General features: G+C 38.3%; 1 protein-coding gene across 5 annotated transcripts in view; it reads right to left on the bottom strand.

Annotated features, from left to right (window-relative positions):
- Positions 1 to 15,463, bottom strand: part of SBF2 (SET binding factor 2) — a 230,333-nt gene that overhangs the window by 93,955 nt on the left and 120,915 nt on the right. For 4 of the 5 annotated variants that reach the window (XM_083476221.1, XM_083476222.1, XM_083476223.1 and 1 more), the window contains 2 exons: positions 15,046 to 15,156; positions 12,698 to 12,803 (listed from right to left, as the gene is read on the bottom strand). In XM_083476221.1, the coding sequence (XP_083332347.1) occupies positions 12,698 to 12,803; positions 15,046 to 15,156 (217 nt within the window). Of the gene's footprint in view, positions 1 to 10,288; positions 10,397 to 12,697; positions 12,804 to 15,045; positions 15,157 to 15,463 lie in introns of those variants that run through there. The other variant, XM_083476225.1, reaches the window with a different exon arrangement.

The raw sequence follows: 15,463 nt of genomic DNA, 5'->3' as shown, positions 1-15,463 counted from the left end.
ATGTTACTATTTAGAAGCCAACATTTTACAGAGTTCAAAGACGACAGAGTATGTGAAAGCCAAACAATCCCTACAACACTACACATTTTTTAAAAAGAAAGCATGTACGGTATTAAAACACTGAAAGTGTGCTGATCACTAGTATAACTTCCTTTATTTTCTACATAAATAAATGCATCATGCAAATTTTGACAGTTTCTTTGCTTTCAACAGAACTTTTACAATTACCAAAAATTACAGCTTTTTGCATCCCTATAGATGAAATATATCCATGTATATACAACTCTGGTCAACAAGTCGTACAAATCATGGCCGCTTCAGCTGCAGCTAACACCTACATGTATTCTGCTCAATACCAAACTGGCTGCTGCTTTAAAAGTAGAACTGTTAGACCGTGGGGTTTCTTGCTAGCAGAGCTTTTAAATCTGTGGTTGACCCAGATAAAATGGGACAGTTGAAGGGTAAGATAAATTGTATTTTGTTTTTTAAATCACAAAGCCTGAGTAGAGGGTTATATATTCAGACAATTGGGATCAGTTTCACATACTTTGGATGCCAGATTGTGACTGGGTTGTTGTTCATGTAATTTAACTCTTCACTTCTGGCCACTGCTACAATGGTCTTTAAAAATTACTTATGTTCAGATTATCTAAAGCCACTATTTTGGAAAGTGGTTTGTCTGTCCGTCTGTTCTCTATAGGTCTGGATGCCTCTTAAGATATCATTACCAAACCTGGCATGAGGATTCCTGATGTGGGGGTGGCGGTTTTCATTGACTTTGGAACATTCGCTGCCATTGAACCAAAATGGTGGACTGAAACACAACTTTGAAATGACTTTGTCCAATTTGGCATTAAATGTCCAAACTACATTAATCTGTACACCTCTGAAGAAACTGTCAGCCAGTTTTATGTGACTTTGCCAAATTGGGTGTGACAGTTCAGCTGGCTTTGAAAATATCATTGCTCAATTTGGCATGATGGTTGCCAAGACGGAACCCTCTTTGTCTATATTTGGATGCTAGTTATCATGCAGAATCAAGACAGCAGACCAAACCTAATTAAACATTAGCATACCCACACTTGGTGTGTTTGCGTGCAGCCCTAAAACTCATAAATTACTCTATCCATATAAAAATCACAATATTTTCTGGTTTCTTTGACTTTATAGGCAGTGCAAGGCACTTCCTACTACTTACATATATAGTACTTGATAGTACATGGGATTAGATGTTCTCCACCGCAGTACACAAACAAAACAGATAAGCTTCAGATTTTTTTTATTTAAAAAATCCTTATAAATGCGTTTTTTAAAATTAAAGCCACAACTGATTTAATTAAAATCATGACTATAAACAACTTTATATTTTGGGAATTAAAGAGTATAGACATTTTATTAAATAAAATAAATATAATTGGGTGTATTTTTATTTAGAGGTGTATATTTTGAGAGTAACAGTTTACATATGCCTGAGGGGCATATAAAGGTAGGCTTTATAAAAACAGTTTTCTAACCTTTTGATGTCTGCAAAACAAAAAACACATGGGAGCTGATGACTGCAATCCTATACTCACTTATACTACCCGGGTATAAGCCCTACTAAATCCAAAGGGGCTTTCTTCCAAGTAAACATGTATAGGATTGTCCTGTAAACTGAGCTACAGAATATATTCAAATATTCTGCATTTTTAAAGGAGCCTACATCTGCTATTGTAAGTCCTAAGAGCTAAATGTAATAAATGTTTACTTCTCTTCCTTCCTTAAACAAGTCAATGAAATAAACAAGCAAAAGGTCCTTTTCAGCTCCTGAATGATAACGTATTGCAACAGCAACTTCTGAAGACAGATCAGTGTTGCTTCCTCATGCTGGAAGGCAGAACTATATTTGTTGGTAACCTTGAACTTCAAGGTACATCCGTGACACTGACTAGCCAGGGCACAAACAGACTAGACAACACAAAAACATATCAACAATCTTTCTCATGTTGATTATTACAGATTAAGATTCCATAGTCAAGCATACATCCTGTTGAACATTATCCATATGCTGGAAATTTTTGAACAGAGGTTTCCTGACTGACCTTCACTGTTTTCAAGTATTTGAAATGATATGTAATTTGCACTAAAATATCTGACTTCCTACTTTTAAAAAATGCAATCAATCAGCCTGCTTCCTGTTGTTCTTTTTAAGAAAATGATTTAAGAGACACGCATGCACACAAAAGTGCATAGTTCATTGTTCAAACTATTACAATATTATTCCATGGTACAATGTTTCAGAAGTCTAAAAACAGTGACTGTAAGATGCTTAAATAAAATGAGCAATTATAGACACTGGATTAGGGTATTTACCAAGATCAATAAATTCTCTAACCAATATGATGCAACAGGTTCCGGGATCTTAGAATAGGTTATAATTAAAAGCTTAACAAAAGAAATAATCTGTAACCTAGTGAGACTAATCCACAAAAATGGGTCAACAACTTTGAGAAAGCTTTTCTGAAAGATTATGGTGGTTGGCACAGCCCAGTACAGAGGTTGTAAAAGTTTTATAATGCAACATCTTAATAGGAATGGGAAACAGGCTTGATTAAGAGACAGTTTAAAGTGGAAGAGACATTTTGAGATATTATTCCAAGAAAACTGGTACATCTGCCTAGTAAACTGACAGTAATTTTAGGAAGTAGAAACAAACTCAAATGATATTAGTTCATTGTTTATTTTGGGTGCTTAATATAACACAAAGAATTTAATTACTCTCTAGATTTACTGAATTCAGCATTAATAACAATACTCAGTTCAAACCAGAAACTCAGCACTGCCCAGGACTCAGCAAAGGCCAAACATGTATGAACCCTGATGCTCTAAATGAAAAGGAGATAAATGTTAAAAATCAGGAACTGTCAGTACCTATATACTGGCAAAACAGACTTTATGTGAGCATAGAACAGTAAACATAGAAAGGAGGTGGACATTCTGAGTATTCTGGGGTATGGCTTTCATCTTGCTTCAGGCCAAGGGAGCCGGCGTTGGTCCAGAGACACCTTTCTGGGTCATGTGGCCAGCATGACTAAACTGCTTCTGGTGCAACGGGACACTGTGATGAGTGCCAGAGCGCATGGAAACGCTGTTTACTTTCCCACCGCAGTGATACCTATTTATCTACTTGCACTGGTATGTTTTTGAACTGCTAGGTTGGCAGGAATTATTTTCTATCTCATAGCTTTTTGCCTGGTGTAAAGTTACATATATAAAGTTTTTGGAAGAAACAGGGCAAATACTATAAAAGTATTTGGCCATCAGGTTACTCTGAAAGAACATCTTAAAGTTATTAACCTGAAGGAGCTTCTCCACCCCCATCGTTCAGCCCGGACACTGAGGTCCAGCTCCAAGGACCTTCTGGCGGTTCCCTCACTGCGAGAAGTGAGGTTGCAGGGAACCAGGCAGAGGACCTTCTTGGCAGTGGTGCCAGCCCTGTGGAACACCCTCCCCTCAGATGTCAAGGAAATAAACAACTGACTTTTAGAAGACATCTGAAGGCAGCCCTGTTTAGGGAAGTTTTTTATGTTGGATGTTTTATCATGTTTTTAATATTCTGTTGGGAGCCGCCAAGAGTGGGAAACCCAGCCAGATGGGTGGGGTATAAATAATAATAATAATAATAATAATAATAATAATAATAATAATAAACACACAACTTCAGTTTAAAGATAATAATGCGAGAAAGTTAAAAATATGAAAAGTTGTAACAGGTCCAGGACAAATGCTGCAAGGTACTATTTAGGCCTGTTTACATTCACAAATCCCTTTGAGTCATGGATGGATACAGAAGCAGCATACAAATACAATTGCTTTCAGTGTTCATTCAATAGTTTTTACATAGCTTCTCTGTGTCCCCACCTTTCATACCCATTTATCCCCACAGCTCTTTTTTTTTTTAAAAAAATGGTACTTTATTTATTAAATTTGTTAGTAGCTTTACCTTTCCCAAGGCAATAGAAAGTGACTTACAACCAAGTCTCACAGAACTGGCTGATAGAACACGAATAATTTCTCTGCTTAGGATATGCATTCTAACCAGTTATCTTCCTCCACACAAAGTATCCCCTATTTCTAATTAGATCACAATACTATCACCATCATATCTTATATACATTCCCAGCAAAGTAGTAAGAGGATAGTGGAAGACTGAGCTGGAACAACCAGGTGGCATGTTGAGTTACGGAAAAGCTAAGCAGAATGCAGGACAATGAAGGGAAGTTTTGACAGCTGCTTCCTCTGCTATACATTTTTATGGCTAAAAAGAGTCCAAGATTACTGTATTCTGTAAGTCTGACAGTATAACAGCATATGGATATGTATTTGTTAACTGAATGAAATGTTCCAGTGATCCAGTAATTACTATGCTAATATATTAGCATATAGCTTACCATATTGGCCCGATTATATTGGCCGCACCTGAATATAAGCCACACATTTAAAAGTGGGGGGGGGGGGGGAGAAAAAAAGACAATACCCGAATATAAGCTGCTCCCTTCCTCACTTTCTCCTGTCCTGGCCTTGGGGGAGAGAATAGGGGACTACGTGCAGGGCGGGCACCACTTCATCGCGCTCCTGGTGTTGTTTGGCCTGCACTCCTAGCTGTGTAAATGGGCGGGGGGAGCCATATTATGTTGCCGGCAGCCTTTCCCCTTCCTCGCTCTCTCCTTTTCTGGCCTTGGGGGAGAGGATGGGGGACTATGCGTGGGGCGGGCACCACTTTGCCGCGCTCCTGGCACTGTTTGCCCCGTGCTCCTGGCTGCATACTGGAATATTTTTGTAAGCTCGCAAATATAAGCCACACTTTAACTTTTCACAGTTGGAATTTGGGGGGTGGGGGGAAGTGCGGCTTATATTCGGGCCAATACGGTATATGTTTATGGGTCAAAGTATGGGGTGACAGCTCAGCTTCAAGATCCTAGAGCCATTTTAATCTGGTTTTAGGCCTGGTTATGGAACAGAAATTGTTTTAATTGCCTTGGTGGATGAACTGAACATGAGAAGTGCACCCATTAGTTCCAATGGATATCTCTACAGCTTTTGATGCAATTAGTGTGGAAACACTAATTGAGGGGATGAGAAAATACCCTTGCATATTAGTTTGAGAACATGTCCACCTGTGCAAACAGACAACATTGACTCTAGAAAATGGTATTGTGCAAAAGTGTGTACAACTGCCAGTTGCTATGTTCAAAGGAGCATGGGGGGGGGGATCGCCCATGCGTGTTTCAAAGGCTATGTGTATAAACATACAGCCTCAGTTGTTTGTAGCTTCCACCACTATACAGTGGTGGTACCTCCGTTTGCTGTTCTGGCACATAACCATTAAGTGTCCAAGGAAACATTTCTCCTTAGGCAACAATCTTCTTCCTGTGAGAAGCCAGAGATATGCCTTTCCTGGTCCTTGGATGAAGAATTTTGTCCATATACAGTGGTACCTCGGGTTAAGAACTTAATTCGTTCTGGAGGTCCATTCTTAACCTGAAACTGTTCTTAACCTGAAGCACCACTTTAGCTAATGTGGCCTCTTGCTGCCACCACGCCGCAATTTCTGTTCTCATCCTGAAGCAAAGTTCTTAACCTGAGGTACTATTTCTGGGTTAGCGGAGTTTGTAACCTGAAGCGTCTGTAAGCCGAGGTACCACTGTATAAAAAGTAAAGCACTTTTAGAAAAAGGAGGAGTCCTGATAGATACAACACTTCATCAGTGTTTGTATTTGCCCATTCTGGATGTTCTTTTTATTTGCATTCTTTGTAACTGTTTTTCAGAATAATCAAGGCTTCAAGTTGCAGAAGGTTGCTTGGCAATTCATATCTAATAGGTCACTGATAGGTTGATATCCTGTAATAAACATGGTCTGGGGTGGCCTTCAGACATATCAAGTGTAATATTCTAGTTGTTGTGGTCATAACATCCTGAAACCTTTGATAGAGCAAAAGCAGATGGGTGATGCAGCACTACCAAATGTCACACAGACTGTCAGATGCCATGTGTACTCTAAGCCTGTGTGCCACAAAAATGTATGGCATATTGGTTAAGTGCGAATTCACTCAGAGAAAGCAACTGCTTTGAAAACTATCAAGTTAAATTTTCAAAGTTCATCATATAGCTAACACTACTGCCACAGACACTTATGCTTTGAACTTCAAAATTTAAGATAGCTGTTTATTCTGTATGCATAAATTAAAACTACTACTTTAAAAAGTACTGAATATTTGTAATAGTCCAGTACTGAAGTTGTGAATTCCAGTAATCATGAACTGTGGGCATTCAAACAGAGATTCTCATCCTCTTTTGCAGCAAGAAATTATTTTTTTAAATTTCTTTTTATTGAGTTCTTTACTGCAGCAAGAAATTAAAAGTTAAACTTGTAATTATTTCAGACTTGTAAAATTACTGCTACATTTGTTTTGTGTGTGTACATATGTGTTCAGTTCCAACTCTCCTTTCCTCCTCTAAATCACTTGCTTTCTCAGGCCAAAACACCTAGGCCACTAAATATATTTAGAAGTGAGATGGACAGCCCTGAATCCTATGGTTCACGGTTTATTTAGGGAGATATTGGCCCAAGCAGCATGTTACTACAGTACATAGTAAAATAAATAAAAATAAACTGTTTATAATATTCAAAGAAAAGGCTCAGCAAATAAATAATGAGAACTAGCTTCATAAGTTAATTAAAATGTTAACCTGCCCTCCCTGCCAAAGGACCCCAGAGCAACAAGATTTGTGAACTTTCCAGAAGTTTGAAGAATTAATATATCAGGGAGCAACTGCATTTGCTCTGGGTTCATCCATGTTCAGAAAGCAACACATCAAATTCAAATTATAGCTGCAGGTTCAGGAATAGATACTTGGTTATTTTTAGCTGACTTTGCTGTGGTTTCCTCAAGTGTGTACATGAGTGTTTTACAGACACTTATCTGTTGTTTATGCATTATGTATTTGCCAAGAAACACTCTTAGGTCTGCAATATATACACTTGCCATGCAATGTTCAAAGTGGTCCTTTGTCTTTCAGCGGTCTGCTCCTAATCTAGATGCAGAAAATAACTGTCCATGAAACTATGCCAGCTAATTTTAAATTTTAGTTAATATTACTAGATGTAAATGATACCATATGTTAATAATTTTTTGTTCAGATGTATATTTATTGATCTTAGTAGAATAATAAAATTTAGAGTTGGAAGAGACCCTAAGGATCATCTAGTCCAACCCCCTGCAATGCAGGAATATGCAGCTATCCCATATGGGGATGAAATCTGCAACCTTGGCATTATCAGGACCACGCTTTAACCAACTGAACTGTCCATGCTGACTTTCAACTCTTGTAGTAAGCTGCTTGCAACTCCACAGCCCAGTCTGAATTCATAAAGCAACTCAGGCCTTTAATTATGGTGATCTTGACAGACCAGGAAAAAATACAAACTGAACCTAGTGAGAGAAGTTATAGTTGTAAGCCAGTCCTGATGGCTGTAGTTCCAATGTAGGCCTGAAGGTTTCCATGTGAATGATAGCAGTTCCACCCCACTCACACACCTCTAGTCAACATGACCCATAATAGGGTTAGTAATTCTGGACAATTTCTTATTTTTCAGATGGACCCATATAGTTGACTGCGGCTGAAAAATTTTTGGAAAATGGGATTCTCCCTCTAGGCATGATTTTAACTGAAACCAAGTTTAAAAATAGGTTATTTGATTTCACTGTTCAAGTAAAGCTCTTAAAAGTGATATCACTTTCAATATCTGGGGAATAATAAGTCTGCCTCTTGTCAATTTATCATAAACAGATATCTTAAAATAAAGCCTATTTTTAAAATTATGTTTCATTCTTTCATGGATTACTAATGATTCAAACTATTTTGGACTATTGCCCTCAAATGTAGGTTGGTGCCCTGGATATTTGTCTGTTCAGAGACAATGTGTCCTGGGTGGTGTTACAAAGCCTTCCTTTTTCTGGAAAGGGGGTTTGGGTGGGTTACACATCACCATTGCACAATGTTTCTCTAAATAATATAGCCAAAGTAAAAAATGATGAATTTGTTTTGTAATTGTTGACTACTCTGTATTTGGTAAACATATGGGAACAATTTGTTAAAGGCAGCTCATGTCTGTGCAAATGCAGCTCTAGTAACATGTTTCAACGTTTATTTTAGGTTTGTTCTCTCATAACTCTTGCTTTCCATAGGACACATTTAATATGTAAAGAATGCACTGCGACATTCAGAAAAATACTAGTTCCCTTTATAGAGGACTAGTTACTAATAAATTTGTTTGCCATTAAGGGGTGAGAAACAATTACTGCTTTAATCTTAATTTTTTAGAATTGTGGTTGGTGGAAGCAGAGATTTAAGCAACTAGGTGCCTCTTTATTTCACAGAGGAAGTAGCTGCACTAGGGTGGTTGGGTATAACTAGCTTGCTGCAAAATTGCTCTATATTTAGATTACAGGCCTTAATTTAGAACAAAGAAAGAATAGAATGAAGATCCCACCATTCCATGCCAAGCCTCCCAGACTAATGTAACTATTCATCTGTCTGCATGCAAAAGACTAGAAAAAATGATGCAGAAATGTTTTAAAAAACTAGTTATTAATCCAGTGTCTTTTTTATCAATTTCAAATAAATGACCTTTAGTACATTAACATCTGAATAGAATTAAACATAATCAGAGTTGAAAGTTGGTCTGAGTTTAAACAGATTATTTTATAAAAGGCATGAAGGATATATTGAGGCTTAAATAAACAGAGATCATATAATACAGCCCAAGACAACCATATTTTGTTAATTATAGCTATTCCTACACTATTATGTCTGAGAAAAATGAATTAATGTTTTCTCAGAACTAGGGGCTCATAGAACACTCTCTATAGTTTGCTCACTTTTCAATATTCTTTTACAGCTTTTTACAAAAGTAGTCATGGAGGGCCAAACAGATCCTGAAAACCCCTAATTAGTTTGTGCCCTTTCACAACTCTTCAAAGCCACTGCCACTCCCTTTCATATCATCTGCACTTGTGCCATTTGAGTCAGTGATCCATAGAGTCATATTACCATACTGGATATTATGATGTCACAACAGCAGATAAAGCACATTTACTTTCTGTAACATCCTTCCCAAACCTGGGACCTTCTAGATGTTTTGGTCACAACTCCCAGCATCCCTGTCCATTGGCCATGCTGGTTGCAGCTTATGGAAGTTCTAGTCCAAAGCATATCGAGTGCATCAGATTGGTGAAAACTGTCTGATACAGATCACATGGGTAATTCTAGCCAATCAGGGATCATTCTAATAACTGAACTCTTGCAGCTCTTTCAAAACCACTACCCCCAAATTAGTGAAATGTGGGACCCTTCTGACACTGATGAAGATTTTAACAACAAAACCCCCGCTTCCCATACAGAAACATTTTCGCTCAGCTCTATTTGCATTTTTATTATCTGTGTTGACTTGTTTGGTTCCAAGGGGAGGGGAAAGCACAAATAATGAAAAACTGTAATTAAGAATCTATACAGACAACTTGGCATAGAGCAAGTCAAAGTAAAAATAAAGTTGGCAAGAAAGCAGGAGAGCAATGGATGGAAAATGTTAAGTGTACACACCAGTCACACTTTATCACAAGTGTAAACCCTTGTTCCACTTAACTCCTAACAAAACCAGGGATTCACTGCATTGTTTAGCTTCCCATGTCAACATCCTATAAAATTGTAAGCAGGGCTTCTTTCCAGTATGAACTCACCGGAACTCAGTTCCGGTACCTCTCAGCTGAGCGCCATTGGCATTCTAAGAGAACAAAGGAGGCGTACATGGTGACTTCTGGCACCTCTTTTTCTAGAAAAATAGCATTGATTGTAAATAAAGTAAAATCCACCCGAATGTTGTTCTTCCTCAGCTGAAAAGCCAGGTTTCTTACATATGAATAATATTCAATAGGCTTCTAAGCCAATCCAGCAACATGTCCAGTACCTCTCCTAGATTACCAAAGGTGCTCTATAAATGCTCAATTGCCTTTGTCCTCTACCTCCAAAACCATGAAATTTGTTGGGTGAGTTCCAGAAAAATGCCAGTGCTAGGCAACAATAATTCATTTGCATTCATTGAAAATCAATGATGATGAATTATGCAAAAGGGAGGCTAAGCCAAAAGTCTTTCCAAACATTCCACAGCATGGCTTTAGATAACGATACTCTACAATTTGCTTTGTCAGTATTGTGAGGGTAGCTAGTTTTCCAACTCCAACCACTTACATGAATTTTCTGTGGCTTGGGGTGCATTCATGCTGTCTGAGAAACTTGTTTCAAAATTTTCCAGTCTTTCATTCCCGCATAAGGCTTATTTTAACATTTGAAAGCAATCTGTAACAGAAGCAGAACCACGAGTAGGCTATGACAGAGTAAGCTAAACATCTTTCCTAAATTTAGTTTTTGTTGCAAATGGTCTGCTTAAAATTAGTGGACACTAAAATTTATGTTTTCACTGACCATGGAAAAGCTAATATGCTAACTTCTTCGCCATCACAATGAACTTCTTCAGTCGTCAACAGATGCGGATATATTCTTACCATAGAATTTTCTCAAGGGGAAAAAAGTATGTTTGTGCCAATGTTCTGGTTCCTGTGAAAGTGGCTCAAAAACTACAATGAAACTATAGTAAATTACTCATAAATGAGTTAGTGAATGTCCCAAACTTGTTACTCAGCACATTTTTGTACAAGCGAACAAAACATTCTGTAATACCTGTTTCATTTTGGCTTTTTACCTTAGACCGAGAACATTAAGTGTAAGCTCTGTGGTTGGTCTACCAGTCCAAGGGCTTTCTTTTATACTATAAAGCAGCTGCTGGTGGATTCAGATTCAGCAGTGGGCAAGTGGGCTAGTGAAGGTAGAAAGGGGCATTTTAACTGTTTCTTTGCCAACATTTGTGTGCTTAAGATCATGCTGCTTTTTCACCTCTAGGAGTAAATATATTTAGATCTGTATTTTTTACTCCTTAGGGAAAAGAGCAATGGAAGTGGGGGGGGGGGTGAGTAGACAAACAGCTGGAAATGCCAGACTTCTGCTCAATCTAAAGTCACCCACAGCTGCTTTGCACCATAAAAAGTTATATCATGGAACATGCTGTTCTGCCATGACTCCAAGAACATGCATGGCTGTAGTTGTTTGTTTTTTTACCCTGGGAGTAAAAAAAACTCATCAGAAACCTCACAGCTTCTGTACTAAACACATATTTTTCTGTTAATTTACTACACAGCAGACCAATAAAACTGTCATCAGCAAAAGTAGCAATATACTGGGAAAGGGACTGTATCTCTGTAGCAGATTATACACTTGTCCCTGTTTCAATCCCTGATGTCTGTTGGTAGGGCTGGGCAGTCTCCTGTATAAAACCCTGGAGAAGATGCCAACAATACTGAGGTAGAGGAGGCAACAGTCTGACTTGTTATAAGGCAGCTTCCTATATACTGTTTAGTGTAAACATTCACTCACCCCTTGTTACTGTTTCTAGATTTGCGCTGAAACATCCAACTGAGTAAAGAAGGCTTTCAGGTGCAAATGCCATAAGGATTATTATTTCAGTAAGAGCTTGAGGGTTTTGGGGGAGTTAACTGCTGAGTGCTATTACAACTGCCACATGACTTTCCAATGAGATACGACAGAGAAAAATGTGCCCACAGAGTGCTTCTTTCTTGGTACTCTGCAGGGAGCTCTACTTGAAGGCACATCACACATCACAGCTATACTTCTGTTGTTCGAGGAACAGAGCAAAACCACAAGGAAAGCACATGTACCCTCCAGGTCCGGTGTCACTATGAACCTAGAAAGATAATTTTCCTGCCACTTATGGCAACACTATGCCTCAACTTTCATCCAGTAGATGGGAGTATATCTTAGCAAGGGGTAAAAGCTGACTCACTGCACAGTATATATGCCCCATGCAAGTACAAAAAATATTTAGCTTCATTTCTCAACAAGCTGTCATCCAAGTACTGTATCTTTCTTTGCATAAAGGAGCTGTTATGTATCTTCTCTCCCAAGGCCAGGCTTTACAGATTTGCTTCCATTGAAAACTTGGTACCTTGTGCATATTTCACCCTCCCTGTGTGCTGCATTTCTAATTTGTCCCTGTTTATTGCAATATGTTCACCATTAGGAATTAAATTGGGGGAAAAATGTTTAATACTTGGTTTCATTTCTCAGCTACAAAGAGATATTTTAAACTTTAGTTAAAAAAACAAAAGAAATATTAAGGTTGCACAGCAAAGAAACAAGCAGCTGAAGAAGAAAAAAGTACAGAAAGAAATATCACAGATTAGATCTATGATAATATTGTGGTATGACAGAAACACATCTACTAGGTGTGATAAATTCCTCAAGTCATTGTGATTTGTACTACTTCAGACTCATTTGTCTCAAGTGTGTGCACGCACGCAGAGCGATACAGCAGTAAAGTACTAATCAAACTGGATACAGCTGCAAGACACCCAGGTTACATTCAGATCATCATTAGGACATGTACAACCATGTTCCAAAATACAGAAAAAGCAACATCTTAGGTTTTGAAACTCAAAACCAGCAAAAGTTACTATTACATATGTGCAGTCAGTTTAGAAACAATGGCAAAATATAAAAATAATAATAACTCCAAAACAGACATACCTAATTGTTGAAACAGAAGAGCCACACTGGTCCCTGTGACAGGAAGACTATCATGTAAAGGAGTTTGTATCAGTTGCCTGTCTCCTGCTCCCAAGGAAAACAGCTTCTGTAGAAATATATATTAATACACTATTATTGCTTATGCAATATGAGGCGAGTTGTTTTTGAACCATTGGCATCAGATGTATATTAATTAAGTCAAACTGTTGTTTATGTGTTTACAATTGCATACTATTCAATATACTACAATTTTGGGCCCCCAAACACAGTTGTCATGTTGCCAATATAGTTCTAGCAACTGCTATGAGCACAGTGAACAAACACTTGTCCCTCTCTTGCCACCAATCACTAACCGAGTGTTCTGTGAATCACAGAGAACACTGATGGGGTGGGGAGGTATCTCACTTCTCCCTGGGCTTTGCAGCATCATGAGTCTTTTACCAGGGCTTATCTTCTCCAAGAAGATAAAGGACCCAATGGACTTTGGGGTGACTTAGCAACAGCTGCGGGGAAGGGCTGGTCAAGATCAGGACCACAGAGTGTGGGAGAGGGAATTAATCCTTTCTCCCTGAGCCATAACCCCAATGAAAATCATTGTCATTGTTGCCAACATCAGTTTCCCTCTACTGAGGAAAATAGCAGCTCAAGGGAGGATTGTTTTGGGACTGTGGAGGGTTAACACATACACTCATGTGGCACTATAGTATCAGGCTCCTGCAAGTCTGCTTTAAAAAAAGAAAGAAAAGAAAATAGTCTTTTTCTGACTATTTCTGACTGAATGCAAAAAGGCATCAAAGAATTGGCTGCTTTGTCTATAAGTCCATTTTCTAGTAATCTTGGTTGTAAGTCCATTTCCATGTCCCTAAAACATGAAAAAGAATGAAAGATCCCTGTTCATCGAAGCCAGGCAATCCTGAGAGAATTGGAAAGGAAGCAACTAAACAAATGGAAGGAGTGTGGAAATGGCTCTGTCAAGTCAAGTAGAGGCAAGAGGAACAGAAGTATACAGAGATTCATGCTTACTAAAGCAGGCTACAGGATAAGTTGCCTGAGAAAAAGCATAAAGCATTGCATCCAACACGGTAATTCCGTTTGCAGAATGACTTCTGCTAACACAACTTCCGATCCCTCTCCTTACCCTATGAACCCTTTGCAAAGATGCACCAAATGCACTATAGGGTTCCCCCAAGATTTGGGAGGAGGAGGAGGGCAAGTTCCACTGTGCAAGTGGAAGTCATTCTGCAAGCACAATTACTTCATTGGGTACTACTTGGAAAGGTGCCATATACTGGGTTTGACTGAGAGTCCATCTACTCTCAGTGGCAGCAGCTCTCCCATCACCTGCTACCTGATCCTTCTTTAGGCTAAGAATGCCAGGACTGCAAAGCATGTGCTCTAAAGAGAGGAGAGGGTGTTGCGCAAGGACTGAAGCATGGGGGTTAAGGAAAAAATGTATATATGGTATATAGTAGATTGGTCAAATAGTCATTATGTCAGCACTACTTTCAATGAGTATATAAACTACAGTAATGTACAAGCAAGAGTTGGGAATGAAGCTAACTTATGAGGAAATGGGAAGAAGAAATTCTGGCTTCTTTTCTAGATAACACACTACTCATTCTTCAGTACAGTCTACCAGCTCAAAGTATGACAAGGACATTTCAGTGCCCCCCCCCCCTTCCCTGATCCAGGGTACTATCAGCAGAGTATGTTGGCAGTAGGGAAATGGGAAGGAAAAGGCTCTTGATGATGGTATTCACCATCACACCCCACTTCTGAAATTTGCTATGGCAACTGAATTACCTTTATCATGACAAAATCATCCATACTTACATGTGAATTCTGTGCAACTATTTTTCATCTTAAGGCACAAATTACTAGTATGCAACAGAGCATGGTTTTCTTAAAACCTAATTTCATCATCGTTGTCTTTCATTGAAATCTGCATTATCATTGAAGACTATGTGGTAGGTCCACTGAAACAATGAACTACCACAGGACTGACTCAATAAAATCAAGTTCAAAGAACAGAAAAACTCCGCTCCCCAGTATCTCATGCAAACCAAGAAAAAACATAAAATATTTTGAAGCACTGGTAATAAAAAAGGTTGAATTCTACAGCAATGTTTCTGAATTCATACTATGCCTTGAAACAGGAATTTGAAATGACAGAATTAACCCTTTGACCTTCTGGTGGAATGGAATTCTCGCTCTCTTTAGAAGACGGGCCACTGGGACATACTCAACTGAACTATGGTCCTCTATTAAATCAAAATATTTAAAGAATTTATTTTTTGCTTTCTTCATAAATCAAATTAGCTGAATAAATACCCTTTTTTCCTATTTACCTGTGACCCTCCAGCAGCAGGGACAAAGCACGAACAGAGATTTGCAATGATACTCTCCAGTGAAACATGCAGGTTGTCCACATACACAGTGTAGACCAAGCCAAGGCAAGCCTAAAACATGAAATAAAAATATATTACATTGCAACCTGGGGAAAAGATAATACTAATAATTATTGGAAAATATACATCTGTAGTATAAGGAATGCAATTTTGGAATATTTATACATGAAAAAAATATTTTGCTTAATTAAAGTGCAATCTAAGGCTTTTGAGTTAGAACTATATAGCCTTATCAGTAGTATGTTTCCGTAGTAGTAGTTTCACGCCTGGTTTTAGAACTGAAACCATCTTGATAACCATGACTGATCTTTATGAGCAGTGAGAAAAGAGAATGTTGTTTTGCCTCTACCTGTCAGCA

Source organism: Podarcis liolepis (assembly GCF_965112155.1).
Source record: "Podarcis liolepis genome assembly, chromosome: 1".
In the NCBI taxonomy this organism is placed as follows: Eukaryota; Metazoa; Chordata; class Lepidosauria; order Squamata; family Lacertidae; genus Podarcis; species Podarcis liolepis.
Note: the sequence above shows the minus strand (reverse complement) of the source record. Positions and strands in the feature narration are given on the sequence as shown.